General features: G+C 45.1%; 1 protein-coding gene across 3 annotated transcripts; it reads left to right on the plus strand.

The window, feature by feature from the left end:
- The first annotated feature begins 60 nt into the window (after nucleotides 1-60).
- Nucleotides 61-20,831, plus strand: FKBP15 (FKBP prolyl isomerase family member 15). 3 transcript variants are annotated; one of them, XM_072352821.1, is made up of 30 exons: nucleotides 70-240; nucleotides 806-915; nucleotides 1,603-1,693; nucleotides 2,280-2,349; nucleotides 2,848-2,922; nucleotides 3,986-4,084; nucleotides 4,333-4,482; nucleotides 5,304-5,372; nucleotides 5,906-6,049; nucleotides 6,489-6,634; nucleotides 6,984-7,032; nucleotides 7,363-7,482; nucleotides 7,724-7,823; nucleotides 8,551-8,654; nucleotides 9,181-9,274; nucleotides 9,436-9,545; nucleotides 9,909-10,019; nucleotides 10,270-10,364; nucleotides 10,993-11,095; nucleotides 12,855-12,887; nucleotides 14,454-14,625; nucleotides 15,120-15,256; nucleotides 15,588-15,743; nucleotides 16,090-16,242; nucleotides 16,589-16,681; nucleotides 16,962-17,072; nucleotides 17,464-17,571; nucleotides 17,765-18,528; nucleotides 19,001-19,091; nucleotides 19,541-20,831. In XM_072352821.1, the coding sequence occupies exons 1-30, from the start codon at nucleotides 188-190 to the stop codon at nucleotides 19,613-19,615; spliced, it is 3,786 nt and encodes a 1,261-aa protein (XP_072208922.1). In that variant the 5' UTR covers nucleotides 70-187; the 3' UTR covers nucleotides 19,616-20,831. The 3 variants fall into 3 exon arrangements, with proteins under 3 accessions (XP_072208925.1, XP_072208922.1, XP_072208924.1); XM_072352823.1 differs by having other exon boundaries at nucleotides 1,606-1,693; XM_072352824.1 differs by lacking the exon at nucleotides 12,855-12,887 and having other exon boundaries at nucleotides 61-240.
- The last annotated feature ends 1,126 nt before the right edge of the window (nucleotides 20,832-21,957 follow it).

Consider the following 21,957-nt stretch of genomic DNA (forward strand, 5'->3'; position numbering starts at 1 on the left):
GAGCCCCATCCCCGGACGTGACCCTAAGCCCCGCCCTCTTGACCTTGTCCCCTTATCCCCGCCCCCGGATGTGCCATCTAAGCCCCGCCTCCGCGCCTCCCTTCCTCCCGCCGTCTTCGTACGGCCGCAAAGCGCGCCGCTGTCGGCTGAGGCGTTTACGACAGCGCGGGGCTGCGGGGCTGCCGGGATGTTTGGCGCGGCCGAGGAGGATGACGCCGACTTTCTGGCCCCCGCCACCGGGTGAGTGGCCGCCGGGTGTCCCCGCTCTGGAGAGCACGGCAGCCGGACAGGCCGCAGCCGGCTGCCCTCCCGTGGGCCGGGCTGTGAGGTTCCGTGCGGGCTCCCCTCTTGACACGGGTTGCATCGTTCAGCAGTCACAGATTGACTCCTAGCGTTAGGCCTGTCCTTCTGGCAGCGGAGCTTTAAGTTCTGACGGAAGCACTTGTTTCCTCGAGATACTTAAAGAAGAAAAAGTATATTCTAAATGGTGTCTGCCGTCACAAGAGCAGTGGTTAATTGGAGGGTAGTCTTATTCATTGCTTTAAAGTGATTTCTCGTTTGGCGTTGCTTCAGGCCTTTATTTTTGTTCCCTGTGCTCACTTTTGAGGAAACGAAACACTGTGTTGCTCAGCTCGCTGTGTCTGCAAGTTCTGCTTTTTCAAAGCCGGATGTCTGATTAGTCCAGAGCTGCTTAACAGACATCGCTGTGTGTCTGAAATGGCAGTGAGCGCTTTGTGTGCGGGGTGACTTTCAGTCCTTTATCTATGAAGTCTGTATTTAACAGTTCCTTCATTTCTCTTTCTAGTGCCAGGCTGGCGTCTCTTTTTGGATTGGATCAGACAGTCTCAAGCCAGGGAAATGAATTCTTTCAATACACTGCACCAAAGCAGCCCAAGAAGGGTCAGACAGCAGCTGGTAAGTGACTGAAGTTGATCACGCGGCAGGAGGAGCTTTGGAGCAGCTATCCTGGCTCAGTGAGGGCTTTTGTGAGGAACAGCAATGCAAATATTCACTTAGCTTTTCTTTGCTGATGTTATCTTCCTCTGGTACTCTCTCTGGGTTATTTTTGCAGCCTGTAGAGACTTTGGAATATAACTTCTTTAATCCTTTTCTGGAGTTAGAATCATAGAATTGCTTGGGTTGGAAAAGACCGTAAAGATCATCAAGTCCGACCACAACCCAACCATACTACCCTAACAACCTTCTGCTAAATCATGTCCCTGAGCACCACATTCAAATGGCTTTTAAACACATTTAGGGGCTGTGATTCGACCTGCTCCCCAGTGCTTAACGATTCTGTGAAGAAGCTTTTCCTGATATCCAAGCTAAACTTACCCTGGCACAACCTGAGGCCATTTCCCCTCATTGTGTCACCTGTCATCAGTGAGAAGAGACCAACCCCACCCTCTTGGTTAGCACCTTTCAGATATTGGAAGAGTGCAATAAGGTCTTTCTTCAGCCTCCCTTTCTCCAGACCAAACAGTTCCAGTTTCTTCAGTCACTGAAGTTATTTTGTTCTGGGGGAGGAATGTATCATGACCTTGTCACTGGCCAGCAGATGTGGCAGTTCTGTGTCACCAGATGCTGCTTTCTGCTCTCCAGCAGGTCAGGCAGCGCAGAAGGCACCCGCAGCCCCAGCATCTTCAGGAACACCATCAGTCTTCGTGGCCACTGCAGTTCATGCTTATCGATAGTAAGTACAACAGTGGTTTTCTTCATTGTATTTTAGAGTCCGTGTCTTTGGGGCCTGAAACAGATATAAGGGCAGGTGTTTTTGGATAAGTAGGAAGAGGCATCTTATAAGGTGTGTCTGCATGCTGCGAGTCAATGCAAGGTTCTGCTCAAAAAATAAAGGGTCAGTTCAGGACTGCGCAGCTGCCAAGTAAACAGCAAGTTCTCAGTTTGTGCGTTGCTGGGAACTGACCTGACATCTGCACAGTTTCTGACCAGCTCTGTCAGAAGCTTATGTCTCATCTTCATTTGTGGAAAACTGAGGCATGAGTGTAGAATGACAGCAGTGTAACTGTACGTTTGCTGCAGCTGTCATGTGAAGATTTGCTTGCCTTGCATCTCTGCAATTTCCATCTCAAACTACACAATGTATGCTCCTGTTATCTGTGGGTAAGCAAGACAGTTGTAGTTTCTTTAAGCTCAGAAGTCCTCCCACGCATTTTGGTCATGAGGAAAGGGACCTGAACTCTAAAGAGGAAAAGCAACAGCTGAGGGAAATATCTGAGGCAGGGACAGTTCCACAGCTGAGTGTCTCACTTCTCTTGCAGTACAAATGGGCAGTATTTGAAGCAAGGCAAGTATGGAGCAGCTGTAGTGGGGAGCCATGCTACTAAAGAGGTGAGAAACACTTCACTGTGATATTTTTCATGCCGAGGATATGCTGGTATGAAGCAGTGTTTCTCTGAGCTCACTGGGGATGCCTTTGCTCTGCATGCTGAAGGTCTTCTTAGTTAGTCCAGTAAAGTGATGTATTTGATAGGATACCATACATGCTCTGATCTGTTCGTGTTGTTTTTTGTGGCTTGTTTCCTATCCCATGATTGATATTGTCTCGCTAAGTTACTTATGCTTTGATAAGAACAACTTATTGCTTACTGTGCAGTATTTATCACTGAACCACTTTGACTGCTTGCATGTTTTCAAGTGTCTGTAATAGCTGTTAGAAAATTTTGTTAAGTATTTTTCCTGTGAAAAATGATGCTGCAAGGTGTGTTTAGTAATCCTGTAGTGTTTGGCTCAGAATTAAGCACACTCAAATTGAAAACGTTTTCAGTTTCTGTTGGTTTGTTGTTGTCTTTTTTTCTTTTCCCCTGCACAATTCTTTGCGGAATCCAGTACAGGATTCTCCTTTACATCAGTCAGCAGCAACAGATCGCATCTGCAAGGATCCACCCAGGCTTTGTACTCACGGTAAGACCGGATTAGAAAAGCATCCGGTACACTGCACTGTTTGGAATGAACCTCTGTTTGCTGTGAAGTGTTTTCTTAGATTATAGCCTTTGAGATCAAACTCCCGACTGATGTAGCAAGAGATGGCACACTGACAGGGAGTGCTGTCCTCCTTGTTGCGCAATAAACTGTTAGATCTACCTATTGCAGAGCCCTATGAAATCAGTAGGTTTTATAATGAAAGTACACCTGTAGGAGGCGTATTTTTACCTCTGCATCACAGATGTTTTTAGATTCTCAGTCCTAAAATGAATAGTAACAAAATTCCTCCTGCTAATCATCTGTGGTTAAGTGACTCAGAAAATACAAATGAGTAAGCAGATGGAAGTGATGGCAAGGAAGTATTTCCGCTCTGAATCTTGATATTCAGCATTTTTGTGATAAGAGCCACTTAAAACATTGTAAGCCCTAAAATGGGATCTCTCAGGAAGCGGTTTTCTGCTGATTTTACAGAAAAGGGGTGTTGTGATTTGCTGTTGGCTTGTTATTATGGAGATGTGGAATTTCTTGGTTGATGACTAGAAATTCTTCTCTGAAATAATAGAATTCCAATCCTAATGTCTGATCGGGATCCTAGCTTGCTGTCTAGTTCTATAGGCATGTTTTGTAAGATTAAAGGGTTATGTAGCTATCTAGTTATGTTTTATTTAGTATTAAGTACTGAGTGAACCTCTGGTTGCATGTGGAAATCCTACTGTAATCAGCACTTGTGAAAAAGAGAATCCTTACAACTGGAAAATCTCAGTATAACAGAACGTAGCTTCAAAGAACCATCTTAATAAAGCTGCAGCATCCGTGAAGTACTGAATCTTTGCAACATTTCTCCTATGATGATGAGCTGAGTAATAAGGGCTTATTTCTTCAGCCTGAAATTGGGTGGTAATGTGGCAGGATTCTTTCTCTACCTCTAGTTTCAGTAGCTCATATTTAAAGTTTCTGTCAGATACAGTGTTTTTTAATTACTTTCATGTTAATTGAATGCATCTTTTAGCATATAACATTGGGCTGATTTCCTTTCCCACAGGTCCAGTCCAACAATTACAGCACGTTCTATGATGATCAAAGACAAAACTGGTCAATCATGTTTGAGTCAGAAAAGGCAGCAATGGATTTCAGTAAGCAGGTAACTACTTACTCTGTGCAGGATGTCACTTGCTACTTGTTTCAACAGCAGGCAGATTACGATGCATCTCTTTGTTTTTGGAAGGCGAAAAAATCTTTTTGGTTGAAGTTCAGCTGTCACTGGTTGTGACTGAGGAAGGTTTGCAAAGCTGTGCTTGATCAGTGCAGTAAGAAATGCATCAGATGTGTAAAGCAGTTGTGATGCCACGACTTAATGGTCAAGATGCTGATGTGTCTTTCTTTTTGCAGGTGTGTATTGCCAAATACAACAGCTCCCCAGTGCTTGATTCAGTCCTCTACCAGGATCTCCTTCTTGGAGAAGGGCAGGGAGTTGAAGGAGGGGACTCTCTGGAGATTGCCTACACAGGTTGGCTGTTCCAGAACAATGGGCTTGGACAGGTAAAGACCTTTCTGCCACCTACTAATGTATGGATTTGATAGTCCCTGGGAGAAACCTGCCACTTCTAGCATAGTGCTGGTGCTTTAAAGATGAGTTTTTAGTCATTTTTTTCACCTTCTGTGAGATTAAATGTGTTATATCTACAGATAGAATAATAAAGGATTTCATTACTGTTCAGAGGAGGTGATAGAAATGCTTTAAAATTTCATAGATACGCTAAAAGTGATGACAAAGGCCAATGAAGCTAGCTATGCTCATTTTGAAAGCAGCATGATGAAGTAGTAAGAAGACATGAAACACATCTGCAAGTGTTAAATGGATGAGGTTGCTTACAAGCCAGCAGGATAAGACAAAGCTGTTGAGGACAGAAAAGCGAAGGCAAAAGACTTGCTTTGGTATTCCAAAGCGTTATCTTTAAAACACTTCTCTTTTAACTATTACTATAATTCATAATAAAAGGCTTTTTACATTTGCATCTATCTGCAGTTGAGCCTTTCAGCTATTAAATATCTAGACAGTTGTTCTGTTTGTGCAGTGTTCTTGTTGGATCAGTCCTGTCCGGACCATCAAGCTTGAAGCAGTTTTAAAGTCTGAGTCTCCAGGTGTCATTCACTTCAAGAAATTGTGCTGCACAATAGACTAGAAATTCTAATTGTGCTCTGTCTTATGTTAGTTTTGAGTTAATTTTTGAAGGGAAACAGGAAGTGAAATAGTATGTAAGAGGCTGCGGGAGTTTATGAGATTTGTAAAGCAGTGTTGAGAATCTTGAAACAGTTGAGAAGTCAGTGTGATTTTGTATTCTTGCTCTTCGACTCTCCAGGTGTTTGATTCGAACGTCAACAAGGACAAGTTGTTGCGCCTAAAGCTGGGCTCTGGAAAGGTCATCAAGGTAGAACTTCTGGTGTTTCACTGTAATAGAACTATTGTCTTGAATCTTTCTGTTACTGAAGACTTTGTTCAGGATTCATACACACTCTTTCTTATATGTTTCATTTAATGGGAAATGCTGCAATGGTGGCTCATTCAACAAATTTCTGTTTCCTTAATTTATGTGATCTGTTGAGGTCTCCTTCAAAATAAGAATGGAAAGTTGTCCTATTTTGAAAGCAGGAAGCTCCCTATTCTGGAAGCGACTTAATCCATTACTTAGAAACAGGGTTTCTTGACACCAAACAAGGAAATTCAGATTTGCATGTTTATTCGTCAGTTAATGCTGCAATTTAAAAAAGGCCATTGAATTGATGTAAGACATGTATTTAATATTGCACACTAAAATTGATCAAGACTTTACACGAAGCTCTCTGTGCTTTGGAACTTTCTGTAAATGTGCCTGGAGCTGTCTTGATCGGTGTGTAGTTAAAAGAAATTGTAATGTCAGTAATCAGGCTGTTTGCTTTCTCTTCTGGCACCTGAATGCCAAAGGGCTGGGAAGAAGGAATGATGGGGATGAAGAAAGGAGGACGACGCTATCTCATTATTCCTCCAGCCTGGGCCTATGGGACTCAGGGAGTGGCTGGCCGTGTCCCTCCAGACTCTACTTTAGTTTTTGAGGTGGAGGTTAGGCGGGTGAGTGTCTTCTCCCAAGTATTTATCTTGCATCTGCTTTGTTGTTGGATGGTACAGGCTGTCAGCAGAAATCTGCTGTTTGCATGAGAACTGCAGCTCAGAAACAGTTATAAACAAAATGCCTCAGGAAGGTGTGTTTCCTTTAAAATAAAGCAATCTATCTAGGCTGTTTACTGAGCCATGACTGTTCCAGCTGTTTTGGGATCTCCTTACTGTCTTACCTGTGAGCTATTACAACTCCAAATAGTGAGGACTAAGTCTGTAAGGACTGTGCTTCTGCAGTTCCAAATGATGGAATGTTCTCTTGTATGTTCCAAGTCATTTATGTTCTCACTCAAATTGCATAAACTTGGCAAAGGAGTAGTCATCAGAAGTGAGCAAGTTGCTAAAATTCCTTTCTGGGAGCTCGGAATAATATTTTATTTGTATGTTTTTTAAGGTGAAGCTAGTGAAGGAAGGCTCTGGCTCAGATGGACAGAGTGTTAGTTCAAGGGATTCTCTTGCACCTTCACCAGTACCTAATTCAGATGGCTTCTCTGCAGACCCTGTTTTATTGCCTCCATCTACAATACCTCCAAAGCCCGGGTAAGCAGAAGCATTGTTAAAACAACTTGCTGCATTAAAATGTGTTAATGCTGATAAACATCTTGGACAGTGTTGTGCTAACACATCACTTGGCAAATGCGCATCCTCTGTGTGCCAGTGTTGTGCCATCAGTGTGTGGGAATGTAGGTGAATGTTGCAGAAAGGTTTCTTCTTGAATGCTGAGATGAGCACCCATGAAAGAAACCTTTGCTCTGCAGTGTTTCTGAGATCTAGTGTTGTTAAGCTGTATGGGTTCTGCTACAGCAGATTTCTCAGAAAAGCACAATATTGGATCCTGAATTTCATTTTGATTTACCACAGTTATTGACACATCTGTTTGACTTTTCAGGGAGCCAGCTGTTCGGGCCAAGTCAAACTCTATCAGTGAACAGTTAGCAGTAAGTGCTGTTACTTTATTTCCTAACTAATTTGAAGCCTTATGTAGGGAAGCTTGTTTGTTTTCACCTTTATATTAAGTATTGCTGAAGATCAAGTGAACATCATGCAGGAGCCCAGAGGGAGAGTATAGAAAATAAGACAGGTTAATACATTCATCATTTTGTCTTGAAAGTTACTTTTTTCAGTCACTGAAAAGTTGCAGGTTTATGTAGGTGAGTTTTAAGTGGTGGGGCAGTGAGTTGGGCCTTTGGCAGGGTTAGACTTCTGTATTATTTGGAGACACGGGGCTGAGTGGCAGAGGAAGAATAACTTCAAATGTTTTCTTTCAGAATCCAGACGTTGCAAAGGCAAAGCTGATTTCTCGAATGGCTAAAATGGGTCAGCCCATGCTGCCTTTCCTTGCTGGGACAGCAGGTAGTCAGCTTGACTCCAGTGACTCAGAAATAGAGGTACATTATTTGAGATTTTGTTTCAATGCTTTCTGTGTGACTTGCTTAGAGTTCATAGTAATAGCTCTCCCTTTCTCCAGGGGATGCACATTGTTTCTGTGGCAAAAGAAATTTCAGTAATTTGAGTATTCCTGAGTAGTTTAAACACATTAATTGGGTAACAGCTAGTGTCAAATAGACTTCAGTTCAAAATGTTAAGCTGCTCTTGGATGTTCATTTTAATATGTAGAAATGTTTTTAGGATCCAAATTCACTGAGAGGGGCAGCACAACCAGTGGTTTCATCTTCCATGAGATCATCACAGCCAGCTCATGCAGTACTGCCTACAGTGTCACCACAAGGTAATGTGCTGGTGAGGCAGTGTTGGGAACAGAGACATTTCACTTTGCTGTGGGCTTCAAGTGTCAGTGTGAGTAGAAGATTGCTCTCAGGAACCGAAGTAGGATCTGATGAACTCTGATAAGATGTACTGATCCAAAGCTCTGTAGGTAGAATTCATAAAGCATGAGACTGACGTCTTTAGAGTTTGCTTTTTTTAAATGATCTTGTGTACACATTGCTACTTGAGGAAAAGCAGCTGTATCACAGAATCATGTGTGAGTTGGCCTTTCACCCTGTCATTTAATGTGCTGAGATGTCTGAGATTTCTGTGGCTTGCAAAATTTGTTGCTTGGAAATGGTAGCAAAGGGTATCAGAAGGTTGGCAGTTCACGAGCAGACCTGACCTGTTTTTCCATCATAGAGCAGTGAATGTCAGCTGAGCAGCCTTCAGAATCCATCTGGGTAACACCGTGTGTTGGTTAATTCAAAGCACCTTTGTTTGAATGGCAGAGTTTGTCTAAATTGAATTTGTGGTTAGAAGTGAAATTTCCATGAAGGGTAATGCTTTGATCCTACTCTCGATTCTTTGACTGCATTTGATTTCTCACAAGACTACAGACAGGATTGTGTTAAATTTTTGGTCTTTTCAATGAGGTGTTGTTGTTGTTGTTGGGTTTTTTTTGCCTTTAAAAGCTCAAATATCTCTAGCAGCTTTCTGATGTGCTGGATTTCTTTGTTCCCTTTCAGTAGCTCAAGCGTCTGGTTCTGCACCCCCGGTATCTTCTGCTGCTTTAATACCTGCGACGATCCAGCCCCATTCAGTTCTGCCTGGAGGAGCACAGGGCTTTCAGGTACCAAACTCTAATCAAGGAGACTATTAGAACTTCTGTTTTTAATCAGAAGTCTTTGTTCACTCTGTTGCTGGGAGCAAGGACTCCAGCAGCATATAAAGCTGACAGGCTGCTTTCCATGACTTTGGCATTCTGAGGTTTAAATAACATGCTTCTTAGTTTTTGATTAGAAAGAACTTATTGAACTAAGAGTTAACCATCCCTTTTCAGTATCAGCTTTTGTGGTGGATAAAACAAATTTCCACATACTTGCAAGGCAGGTGAAAACTAAGGCATTAACATACATGTGCTTCAGTGAAGAAGGTCATTTACTACACTGTAGTAACTAAAACACTTAGATATTTTAGCCTTTAGGGAAATGTCTGTGCTGTTTTTCCTAAAGCAAAAGCTGTTGTTTGTGTTTCTTTGACTTTCTACTCTCTGTTTTTTGTTTTCATTCTTTTCAAGTATAATCTTTGTTTTGGGGTCTAAAACCATTTTAGTATGAAAGGAGAAAATATCTAACCTGTCGATTTTGTTCTGCAAGCCGTATCCAGGCATGCCATTTGCTTATCCCCAAACTGCTACATCTGCTTCTCAGCTCCAGCCTGTAGGACAGATGTATCCTGCACCTTACCAAGGTATGTTTCAGAAGTACATGCTTTATGGAAGCTTTTAATACCTGCAGTGAGCTGTTTATAGCTGACATCTTGGGTGGTGGTGGTAACATACACATGTTTAACCTGACTGTAATGTTGTGCTGTTTCAAATGTTCTTGTTTATTCTCTCCTTTCCTTTCAAGCACCTGGGGACGTTACTTCCTTTTTGATGACAGAAGTTCGGCAAAATAACACTGAAATCCGACTGGCTGTTAGCAAAGTAGTAGATAAAATGGATCATCTGGCTGCCAAGGTAATGTGTGACACAGGCAGGATTGATAACAGAGCTACTACTGTTTGCTCTCCAAATATAGTCTGTAGAGATGGCTCTTTGTAAACACCTGCATTAAGTTTGTAAATAGTATCCTAACTTAATGAGAATTCCGATCTTGTCAGACCTTGAAATGGTAGCAGTTCGGCTACTATGGAAAAAGTTAGTACAAGCTTTGGGGAAGATGTGTTTACTTCCCTAAATACGATCTGAAACGCTGTGTTGCTTCACTGCACTTTAGGAGATGCACCCTAGAGACAGAAAAGTGAAATGGTTCTGTGAAATGGCAGGTGGTTGGCTCCTACCTACATCCATGAACTCATTTCATCTGGCTTGTTTCTACAGGTGGAGGAGCTGAAGAAACAAAACGCTGGGAACAGCTCACTACTGCCTGGTATCTCATCTGTGACTATGGAAGCCTCTATGATCATGAGCAACATCCAGCGCATAATCCAGGTGATCATTGCCAGCCTTACTGGACTATTTCCATAAGGAACTGAAACTCACTGTGTTATTTCTAATGAAGATAGCTTTACTGGCTTGGGCTAAATGCTTGTCCATCCATGTGCTCTATTTCTATGTGGCCAGAACCAGCTCTCTAGGGAACTCTCTCACTGCTATAAGTCATCTGTGAAGAACAAATACTTAAGCTTCCTTGCAGCAGTATCCGAGTAGGGTGAATATTCATGCTGAACTTATTCTTTAGGAGAATGAGAGGCTGAAACAAGAGGTATTTGAGAAGAGCAGTCGAATTGAGGAGCAGAATGAAAAGATCAGTGAGCTGATAGAGCGGAATCAGAGGTAAGAAGTGGAAGGTATACTGTGCCTGCACCTGCAAGGAGTTTCTGTCTTACATTTGCTTAGATGTAGCTAGGAGGTGTCCTATCTCTATAACGGAGAGAAGTTCTGATTTATTTATTTTTTTTAGCTAAAATATTGGTGTTTTTTAATCCCCTTCTGTCTTTGCAGGGCATATCTCCAAATGAGATCTTACAGTAAACATGAATATATAAAAGGGAAAGATCTCATGCTACTTTCTTTGAGCGTGCTTCCTCTGCTTCTGGGGGGTTATTTTGCTTTTGCTTGCCTTTTAGTGAGGTGAAAGAAATCGTACAGGAAGTGGTGTTCCCGGATCCAGTGTTGTGTTCCATAGTTGAGGAAATAGCCTGGAAATCACTGGTTTCTGCTATCAAAAGTCTTGACTGTGCAATAAGAATAGTAGATTAGTGGCAGAGAGGTAAAGCATGTGTCTGAACTGATGTAATCTGTTTCCTGTGGTGGTAAGGCACTTTTTAGTGCAGGACGTGATACAAACTGTCTGGGGTTTCTTATCAATGAAAGCTGATTTGAAATCCCTTGTCTGTCTCGTCACTTCCTTCTCTATTTGTGTATTTATATAAATGCTTGTGCCATCTTCCCCTGTTTATAGATACGTTGAACAAAGTAACCTGTTAATGGAGCAGAGGAACCACTCACTGCAAGCAACAAATGAAAACACACAGGCAAGAGTGTTGCATGCAGAACAGGAGAAGGTAAAACCATGCTGACAGCACTGCAGAATCCTAGGCTTCTCCAGCCAGGGCAGGTTAAGTCAGATCCATACAGGATAACTGTAGTTTTCAATGTTTTGAAAGAAGTTTTGAAAAAGAAAAGTGAATGTTTTCATGGCTTTCAAGATAAAAGCAGCACAGAGTTCATAAATTCAGATTGCTATGCTGTCACAGCTTGAATACTCATAGATTAACTGGGAAGTATCTCATTAACTTTATAAGTACATGCCCAGCACGTTAAGGTATTATGTGCCTCACGGGGCCTGGTCTGGCTGAAAAAGCACATAGTTGTGCTGACAGTTTCAGAAGAGTTTTTTCTTTTTAATTGGCATAAAGATTCAGTGTAGCTATAAGAAAAAGTTTCCTATCAGAGCTTTTGCATCGTTTGTGCTTGGTTTGCTTTGTTTTTTAAACACCTCTTTTAATAGCAATCAAGGAAGTTGTTTCTAGGATAATGGGTTGTGCTTTTATGAGAGGGACTACTGGAAGGCAGCTTTCATTTGAGTTAAATGCACTCATGTGTGGCGTTTATACTGTGAAGTGCACTCATGTCAGTCTAACCCTTGTAGGGCAGCTCTGAGATCTCTAATTGCATGGTGTCTTCTATGCTTTCTCAAGCACTGTCAGCTTAAATTGCAGTGCTCTCTCTTGCACCATTCTCCTCAGCTGAATTGTGTTTCTCTGCAATCCAAATGTGATAAGATAAATGCTTGCTCTGCATGAGAACCATGAACTGGTGCACCGAAATTTGATGGAAGCAGCTGCTCTTTAAAGCATGCTAACAAGTGTTTCTGTAGAGCAAAGAATGAAGTAATATGGCTGATGTGTGTGCTGGTATCAGCAGATGAAGGAGGAATGTATTTTTCCACTGAGAGTTCAGATTGCATACCTATAAGTGGAGCTGTAAAAGCATCTGACCAGGAATAGGGTGAGAAGATAAATTCCTTTCTGTCACTGAGTGTGACATCCTGCTTGCATGGGGGAGGGAGCATCTTCTGGAAGTACAAGAAAAGTAGAAGGAAGTTTTCAGGCATCATCTGCAGCAGGACTCCACTTGATTGAGCAGTCACGCTGTTACATAAACAGGCTTCAGGCTAGAGCAGAGAAGCTTTTTCCCTAGTTTCAGTAAAGGATTGACTGCAATCTGAAGCCTGACATTCCTTCCTCTTCCTTTTATCTAATCTGCTGTTTCCCTTTATAGCTCTGGTAGGAGAACCAGGGAAGAGAATTTTAAAACAGTTTTATCCGTTCTTAAAAACTGGTATTTGTCCTTTATTTTATGGTAGAGTCTGGGAATCTGTAGATAAGGGTCCCTGAGAGGAGATGCTAGTAACTTTGCTTTGGTGCTTTGGGATTATGGATCTTTGGCCCTGGCAGAGCACATCACAGCTTTCAATCAAGGCTTGTGTTACATAACAATTGATAGTACCTACACACTCCTCAGGACAATGAAACAATAGTTATGTGTAGGACCTGGTGATGACCAGCCTGAAACTGGCTCCATTGTAATTCATGTGGTATGCAGTGTATCTGTGTGAGGATCCCTTCAGATTCTTTTCTTTCAACTCACTTCTCTACTTCCATCTAAGATTTTACAGTTCTTGAATAATTTAAATGTTTCTCTGGCACATCTCATGCTCCAGTAATAAAGCACTAGCTGTTCTGATGATGATGAATGCCTCTGCCTTTCAAGTTGTGTTCTTAACTCTCCCTGTTTCCTGTCACTGCTTTTTCTTCCTAGCACATGCTGCCAGTGGATCGGGGCTGGGACCAGGTGAGGCAGTGTGTCTGCTGACTGTAGATGATAGATAATCATGCCCTACGTGGTGCTAGTCCAGCTTCCTCTTGAAAGTAGTTAGGAGTTGGTTGACATGAAAAGAGCTGCCTCAGATCTTGAATTAGCATGGATCTTCCACTCAGAAAGGGGCTTTATAACTGATAGCAGTGTAGCTGCTGCCTGCCTCCTTGGGGAGCCCTTTCAACAATCTTTACCACGTTGCTGCTCATTTCATCTCCCTCACAGGAGAAATAGCTGTGATCATATAACTAAGATCAGGCATGAATCATGTGAGATTCTTGGTACCTGGAGGCTGGAGCTGAGCTGGTGCAGTCATGAAATGCTCACTGTAGAGTCTTCAGTCTAATAGCAGTTCCTGACTTAGGATTTCCTTTTTACTCTCCTTAAGGGCACACAAAGATAACAGGAAGCGTTAAAATATACCCTTTAGATACACCGTGGGGTTCTTTTTAACATGCTTGGAGTCTGTGTCCTGAACAGTAATGAGATGGTTATGGAAGTGTAAGAAGAAAACGGATCTGGTTTTAGTCAGTCCCAATCAACATGGTTCTTAAGAACTAATGGTGTAGAATCCCAGTCCTCAAGGTCAGCATGCATCATCCTTGCCATGACTGGAAAGATTTTGCACACTGCTCTTCTCTGCCAGAAGGTGTTGATCACAGTCTTTATTTCCTTCATGGAGATAACCCTGAGAGGAGCTTCAGAAGGACTTACCACTTACAGCAACGTGAAAGCCCGTTAGGAATCCAAATGCAAGCAGAGATGTACAAAATGTTTAGGTGTTCCTTGCAGCAAGTGAGATTTTCTGATGGATGTAGTTCTGCCTCTGCAGAGGATCCTCTGAATGTTGTGACTTATGCAACAAGATTGGAAACGCACCTCTGTGTCTTTGTCTTGGTGTCTTGAGCCTTTCCAAATGCGTTGCTTACAAGTTGTCTAACGAGCTGCCTCAGAACCACATTTTATGCAAGTTGCTGGCTTTGAACAATGCTAAATCTAAACAGGTTAACAAATTACTCTGAGAACCGTGCTCAAAAATGGCAGCCCTAACTGTGCAACTGCCTCAAGGTGGTTGCACCATGTGCTTGTGAGAGAATGTGCTTATTTTGCTACAATAAGCCCATGTTGTGTGTTTTTTCAGGGATTTGTAAGCTTAGTGACAATAATTAGGTCTTAGAGTCCAGGCTTTAACTTGAGTAGATAGTGGCATAGCATGGAAACTCAGTACCAGTACTGATGGCTCTATTCAAGTCTTATGTGTTTAAACTATTTAGGGGAAAGAAAAACAAAACTGGTTGAGTTAAGCAATGTAATGAGGTTGCTGGTGGCCTCGAGCACCTTTCGAGTTGGTGTGGAGACAGTAACATGGCGAAAGGTGATTAGTAACTCTTCAATTAGGGGGTGCCCGCTAGGTGCTGGATCCCTGACAAGGTCTCCACAGCCTTATCGTTCTTCCTGTGAGCACAGTTCTGGCACCTCCTCACGTTTGCATACCCTGCAATTTCTTTTCTTCCCCCTTTTCCCTGCTGTTTTGTGCCACAGGCCAAAGTTGCAGAGGAGTTGGCATCTGCCACAGCACAGGTTTCCCAGCTGCAGCTGGAGCTGACCGCACACCAGAAGAAGGAAATGGATCTGCGGAAACAGCTCTCTGCTGCCCTGCAGGAGGCAGAGCGACACGAGACACAGCTCAACAAAATGCAAGCACAGTTAGCAGGTAAAACTTAGCTTGTTCCTTGAGAGCTCCTCTGTGTCATTCTTTTTCCTCTTCTGTAAGTCATAAATGTTTCCTTTGTTCTGGGGTATCTGTTCCTGCTTTCCCTAGGATCGCTCACGGGGGTATCAGAGGATAGAGACACGCCAAAATGTCTGAAGGACACGTGCTGCATCCTTGCCACTACTAATAGGACAGTGGGCTGAACTGATGAGCAAAGTCACTCTGTCACAAGGGTGCCTTCTGTAGAAGCCAACCCTTGGCCTTACTGTCTAGCATACTGTATAGGTTATAAATTTCCTATTGGTTAAGAAGTTTAGATCAAGACTGAGTTTGTAAGCACTCCCACTTCACAGAAGCAGCTTTTGATACATTCCTGTTCCTGTTGCAGATGCAGGCCATGTTGGTGTGGTTGTGCAACAAGCACTGCTTCTTTCTGTCAGCCTTTAATTTGAGTCATGTAGTGCTGAAACCCACAGTAAAATGTATTTCTGCAGAACTCCGAGAAACCTCTGAGGACACCCAAACTAGATTCAAAGCTGAGAAGCAGAGCCGTAAACACTTGGATATGAAGATTTCGGCACTGGAAGAAGAACTGACAGACCTAAGGGTAGAGAAGGAGACTCTTGAAAAGGTGTGTTTGGTGCTGGCATTGTAGAGAGATGCAGGATTTCAGCTGTTTGCTAGAAATTTACCTCAGTGATGTTGCTTGTAAGCATGCAGATTAAGTGAACCCTGTCTCTGTCTGCAGGAAAGGATCCCCATGCTGGTGCATCTCTTGTGCTTATGTCATTTGATTTTTTTTTTCCAGCCTTACTCAGTACTATGCTAACCTTCCTACCTACTAGATAAATCAACTTTGTTTTGAAATAGGATCATCTCCTCAAGTAAGCTCCTCTAGCAAGAAGAAAAGAAGCTACTTTAGTGCAGTCTGGCCTGTGCTTAAGTTCTGTTCTGTACTACAGAATCTTGCTGAGCGGAAGAAGAAATCCCTCTCAGAGAGAGCTCAAGCAGAGGAAGAGATGGAAGAAATACGCAGATCGTATCAGCAGGAATTGGACAAACTTCGGCAGCTGCTGAAAAAGGCAAGGACTTCAACTGACCAGGCAGCAGCAGAGCAGGTAAGGAGCTGTGGGAGCTTCTCCAGCTGGTGTCTAGAAAACTTGTAGTGACCCACAGGTAGAAATAGTCGCTAAAAACTAGATATGTGGCTGCTGATGAGTGAACACCTGCATGGAAAAATGCCAGGAGATTTGAAGTCTGGGCCAACTTGTGGGGTTGTGGTTGGAACTGAACTCTGAGGTGTGGGCAGGAGCTGATGATGGCTGCCATCTGCATGTAGGTAGTCCAGCCTAGGGCGGGTTGTGTTGCTTTTCCACTATTTGTCTGGGCCCCAGGCTTTCTGCAGGTTGTTGTGCAGGTTCAGATCAATGTTTGTTTCTAACGATTATCGTACTCGGTGGGCAGCTATCACTCATCCAGGCGGAGCTGGAATCCCAGTGGGAAGCCAAATGTGAACGGACACTGGCCTCTGCCAAGGAGCAGCATGTTAGGCAGTACCAGGAGGTGTGTGAGCAGCGAGACTCCCTGCAGCAGCAGGTGTCCCAGCTGGAAGAGAAGGTAAAGGACTGTTCCTCATTGCTGAAATAAAATTCCAAATAATCATTGACTGCAACCAAGTCCTCTGCTCCCTGATGGAGGTTTGACTTTTAACCTCTTGGCTGTCTGAGGAATTTGACCTCATCTGCAAGATGTCGTGTGCATCTCTTACACTGGCTTTGTGGGGTAGTGAATTTGCTGTTGCAGCTCCTTGGTGAGCGAGAGCCAAATTGATGTATAGGCTAAAGCAACAGTCACAATCTCTATACTGCTCTATCTCAGTGGCTGTTTTTGAGCAGAAATAGTTTTGAGCTGGATGACATTGAACAGGGCTGTAAACTGATGGGCTCTAGTCCTTGTCTTTCAGCTTGTAGCTCTGAAACAATTGAAAAAAGCAGAGGAACAAAAATTGTCTGAGCTTCAGCAACATTTGGAACAACTGGAGCCTGTCAAAGAGAAGGTAAAGAGGATAACATAGCAGCTGAATACAAACTGGAGTGCAATAATGGTTAGCCTGAGGCCACCCGTGTACAGAACAAGAACGTGAGTTCAGGAATGTGAAAGGGAAGGAAGACTCATTGCTTCCAGCAAACCAGAACAGGCTGAGTGATAAGGCCTGGTCCCTGCCGTGCTTGTCAATTGACAATTTGCCCTTCACTTAAAAACATAAAACCAGCACTTTAAACATAGTTCCGCAAATAGCATTACAACTGTTGTAACTTTTAGTTTCTCTTTGGCAGTATTCAGCCTTGCAGTCTGAAATAGTGGTACTGAAGACTCACTATGAAGAACGTATCCAAAAGCTGGAGATGAGTCAGGACAGATCTTCACCTGTGAACTTCACAGAAGAAGTGAGTTTGAACAGCCAGTATTTCTCCTCACCGTTTTCCTTTGGATTTGTTTTCTCTATGAAAGCACTATGGTTTTGGTAATAGGACCTGTCGAGGAGCAAAGGAAGCTTAGACTTAAAACCTGAGAACATAGCAGTGTGTCTGCCTTGGGTTTGTGCAGCCTTCCTCAGTTTTGGAGGGATGGGTTTGGTGTGTGTAATAGTTCTGAATTAAAACGATGTGATGTGTCCTACTTTGTTATCAGAATTCCTGATTTGAAAAGCAGTAAGTTCTTTGAGTCAGCATGTGTTAGTTTGGGTTTATTGTTCCTTTGCCCAGGGGAGTACCTTATCTTTTGTCCTGTGCTTCAGATGTTAATGAGTTGCCTGCTTCATGTCTTGCTGTTTTCCAGGTAAAGAAGATAATGAATGGGGTCTTTCAGTGTCTTCGGGGTGAATTTGAGCTGGAGGAGACATACAGTGGCAGGATGGTTCTAGGTGTTGTCATGAACACTATCAAGGTACAGTAGCAATAAGAGATAGAAAGTAATAAATGTGAGAGATTAAGGCTTGTGCTGAAATAGAGTGCAGGGAGTACGAAATAACTGTGAAGCAGAAATGTACTGTGGGTAGCAAAACAGCCTCGTGGTGGGACAACATAGAGATCTGTGATTGTTTGTCTAGGATGTAACCTACATTCCCTCTATTTCTTAGACTGTAACACTGCAGCTACTCAGCAAGCAGCAGGAGAGACCAGAGCATGACAGTGAAAAGGAAGAGGAACCTGGAGCAGGGAGGCCAGAGGGATCGCCTGGAGCAAAGACAGACCAGGAAGAGCTCATGCAACACAGCCCTGCCCGGGTTGCTGTGTGCTCTGCTGATCTCAGCGAAGTGAGCACAGGCTCCACATTGTCTGGCCACAAAGGTGAATCTGCACCTCCTGCTGCTGAGACCAGAATGCCTGAGGAGGAGCGGGCACCACAGAGCAGTGGAGTGCTGGAAGAGGAGGAGGTCCAGCAGGAATCTCTCTCTTCTGGAACTGAGCACTGCTTGAATGCTGATAAAGGGCCTGAGCTTGCAGAACAGGCCGCTCCCAAGGTGAATGAGGATTTTGTTCTGACTGAGCAGCAGCAGGAGAGTGGCCGCGTAAGAGAAGCAGAGACTGAACGCAGTCCCTTCGGAGTGTCTTTGCAGGCAGAAGATGCAGATCCTTCTTTTCTAAAAACCAAGCCAGAAGTGGATGTGGCTGTGCTTGCAGACAAACCAGCAGCAGAGCAGGAGGCAGAGGAGCCTGTGGGAGGCTTAGAGCCCCCTCCCTTAAGTAGTGAGGGGGAAAACTGCACAGACCCATCAGATGGAGCTGGTTCCGACCAGGAGCCTGCTTCAGAATCCAACACAGAAGCGAAGAGCTCACCTACCATCAGAGAAGTCCCACAGCAGCAGGAACTAGGCTCCAGCCCTAGCCAAAAGGATTCCAGGTAAGGTGTAAGTGCAGGCCTAACTGCAGGCACATCTTCCTGCTGACGGGCTGGCACAGCAGCACGCATCAGTGGCTGGTACAGCTGTGCTGTAGCACAGGACAATGAGTTGAGGAGCCATCTGGTGCTGGTCTTGGATGCACAGACAGCCCCTGGCAGAGCACAAGTTGTCCAGGGCGCATTGCTGGGAGACAGTTGCTCAGATCTGGGTGGAGGTGGGTGGTGTTGGTGTCTGCTGGGAATGGTTCCCAGCTGAGCCTGGAGAGGAGCGTGCAGTTCCTTTGGGATCTGCTACTGGTGGCTGTCAGGTCCCATCACTGAACTGTTCTGCACTGGTGAGTGCTCTGTGCCTTAAAACATGAAGCAGAGTTGGTCTGGGTGGTGAGACTTTGATATCATTCTTAATAAAACACATAAAAGGAAACCAAGAGCCCATATCCTGCAAGTGAACTGCTTGTTCTTTATCTTCCAGCCTCTTTGAGGACGACGATTTCTTCAAAACAGCATCTCTTAAATCACCAAAGCCTCGAGTTCCCTCTGAAGAGGAGGATGAGGAGGAAGTGGTACGTCTTGTTTTCCACTCCTGCTGAATTTACTCAGGTGTTGACCTGCAGTTTATCTGTGGGGGCTGACTGGCCCCTGCTGGCTGAGCTTGGAACTTCCCAAACATTTTCTGTGTATATTCAGCTTCTGGGTTTGTTTCTCACTGCACTTGGAGGTGCTGCACAGGCTGAAATGGTGACAACAAACTCCTGCTTGCACAGCATTAGGAAAAGGTCATGGGTTAAGCAAAGGGGGTTTGTTTTTCTACTCCCTCCTGTCTCTTCAGCTGTAAGCGTCTCTCCTGGAAGATTAAGCCACCCTATGATAAACGTAAAAACATCAGTAATGATGCTTCTGGTTTATAGTCTCCTAAAATTGGATGGAGATTTCTGAGCCAGAGCTGTGTGGTAGTTACTGAACACTGGGAAGCTGGTAAGGCTGACAGGTTTCCCTCTGCTTTGATTTCCAGAGCATGAAGGGTCGCCCCCCTCCAGCTCCACTCTTTGGTGATGATGAGGATGATGATCTGGACTGGCTGGGATGAAGAGCTGCCTGCTGAGCCTGCGAGCCCCCTGCTGTGGGTATGGCCACTCCCAGAGCACTTAGCACTTAATGAGCTGCATCTGTGGGACAGCTGTGAACAGCCAAGGACTCCTCAGGCTTTTCTACTGCAGACTGACAGGGCCTGAGAGTGGGAGTCTCTCTTTGCACTCTTGGGCGCTCAGACCCATTTGTTCTGACCTGGCAGACATGCACAAAGGTTGGGATGAGCTGAAGGAACCAACTGTTCTCACTGCATGTTTGTATCACTGTCCTTCTGTGAACCATTGGTTGATTAATCTGAAACTTTATGCAAATACGAACTACGTAAATTGCTTCAGAAGAACAAATCCGGCAGGACCCTGCAGTAGGTAACTACTTTTGTAGAAGTCAGACTAAAAGTGAAGGTCTTTTGGAAATAATTCTGTCTGCTGCAGCCAGCCCAGCCTCTCTCCTGTGCCTTTTTCTCTGTTGCTGTGATGGACACAGCAGGAGTTGATGGAGTGGTGGCCAGGTGTGCTTTAATGCAGCCTCAGCTGGGCTCTGCTGGGAGCCAGGGTGTGCAGCTCAGCTGCTCAGCCTGAGTGCAGAGAGGGAGGGGGGCGATGAGGAGAGGCAGCTGTGCAGACTGGTTGGATTTCTCTTGGCACTTCTGTTTCTCACTGCACTTACAGCAACTTAGAAGTAGGAACAGTACGTAGTGTCATTAGAACAAGTAACGCTCGTACCCCTGCTCCATTAATAAGATGGAAGCCATGAGGATAACTCCACCAAGGGTTAGCTTCCACTGAACTTGGCCTGTGCCATCTTTTTTTGGGGGGCAATAGAAGTGTCTGTGCAGCCATCTGTCAGCTCCCTGCCCCGTCCAAAGCACTGAGTGGCAAATGGCCAAACACAGCTCAAAACTGGGGAGGAGACCAAAGTCTGTGGAGCAGCCAAGTGGCTGCTGGGGCCGTGCTGCTGTCACAGGGGCAGCGTGGCTGGGGTTTCCTAACAGCTGCTCCAGAAATGAAAGAGCTGAACATCTCAGTGCTGAAGATTGGTGTGTGGAAATCCTGTCCTCATGTAGGGCTGAGTGCACAAACCCTGCTGTGGCTGCGGCCTCCCCTCTGAGCAGTGCCCTGTGCAGGTTCCAACTAACACATTCCACTTCTTGTTTCCCGATACAGGTAGCCTGAAGGACTTGCATTTCTTGATAAATAAAGTGCAATTAAACCTGTATTTTCTGCTTCTGGTGGCTTTACCAGAATCCAGTTGTGTGCACTTAAAAACTGAGGATCTAGAAACGCTTCCAGGAGGACACGATGGGCTGTGCCAGAGGAAGGTGAGCGTCCCCACCCTGTGCCACCGCTTACAGTGCCCAGCCCCTGAGCTGGCTGCTGGGGACGGATGGCACCTTGTGCTCCTGAACCCCTCTGCTGCAAAGCTCTGCCTCAGGTGCATGGAAAAATGACTGGAGACAGTACTGGACCAATGTGCATTTTTAATGTCCTTCCCCAGCTGCCCCCTCCCTGTGCCTGCAGACAGAGCTGGCTGTGGTTCTGCTCTGAGCACCACGGGGAGAAAGCACAGAAAGTTGCTTTTTAACAACATTTCACCACCAGAAAAACAGCCCCGACCTTTCCCATCCCACCTCCTGTCGTCCTCACAGCCCTGTGGGATGGGTGGTGCCCATCTCTGACCCCTGCAGTGCACCAAGGTGCTGCAGCTCCCCATCCATCGCCCTCAGCACACTGCAGCCCCTGCTGCCCGCGGCTCTTCTGGATGCCAGGTGGATGCAGCCCAAGGAATCTTGCAGGGTGCCATGACTCCTGTGGGATGGCTGGAGGCTCCGGGAGGGTCATAAACGCGGCGTGAGCACAGCCAGCTCCCAGGGGGTAAAGGAAAGCACTGGAATCTGTTAATTTTTAGTAAGTCTGATGCCCACGTTGGTGCTGCACGGCCACGGCTGAGTGCGCCACAGCTCCCACACTGCGGGGCTGATCCTGTGGGAAGCAGAGCCCCCATCCTCTCCCCACCTCACCGCGATCTGATGTGCGCACCAGGGCTGAGCCCAAATGCCTGACCCAGCTGCCTGGAGGTGAGCCGGGCCCCAGCAGGGGCTGGTTGGGGCCGCAGTGCCGGTCCTGAGCCCTCTGTCGTTACTTGAGGAAGACGAGCAGGAAGAAGGTGGCGACGATGAGGATGAGGATGCCGGCGGCGAAGCCCAGGCGCAGGTTCTCCACGGACGTGAGGGGTGGCTGTGAGTCCATCAGTAGCCCCCGTCCTGGCAGCCCCAGCACGAAGGCTCCTGGTGCCTCGGGGCTGCGGCGGAGGCTGCAGGGAGCCACCATGCTGCTGACCGTA

Source organism: Excalfactoria chinensis, chromosome 18 (genome assembly GCF_039878825.1).
Source record: "Excalfactoria chinensis isolate bCotChi1 chromosome 18, bCotChi1.hap2, whole genome shotgun sequence".
Taxonomy (NCBI): domain Eukaryota; kingdom Metazoa; phylum Chordata; class Aves; order Galliformes; family Phasianidae; genus Excalfactoria; species Excalfactoria chinensis.

Coding starts and splice junctions, on each gene's coding strand:
- FKBP15 (XM_072352821.1), top strand. CDS start 188: ATGTTTGGCGCGGCCGAGGAGGATGACGCCGACTTTCTGGCCCCCGCC. Junction 4,085..4,332: donor CAATGGATTTCAGTAAGCAG/GTAACTACTTAC, acceptor TTCTTTTTGCAG/GTGTGTATTGCCAAATACAA. Junction 6,635..6,983: donor ACAATACCTCCAAAGCCCGG/GTAAGCAGAAGC, acceptor TTGACTTTTCAG/GGAGCCAGCTGTTCGGGCCA.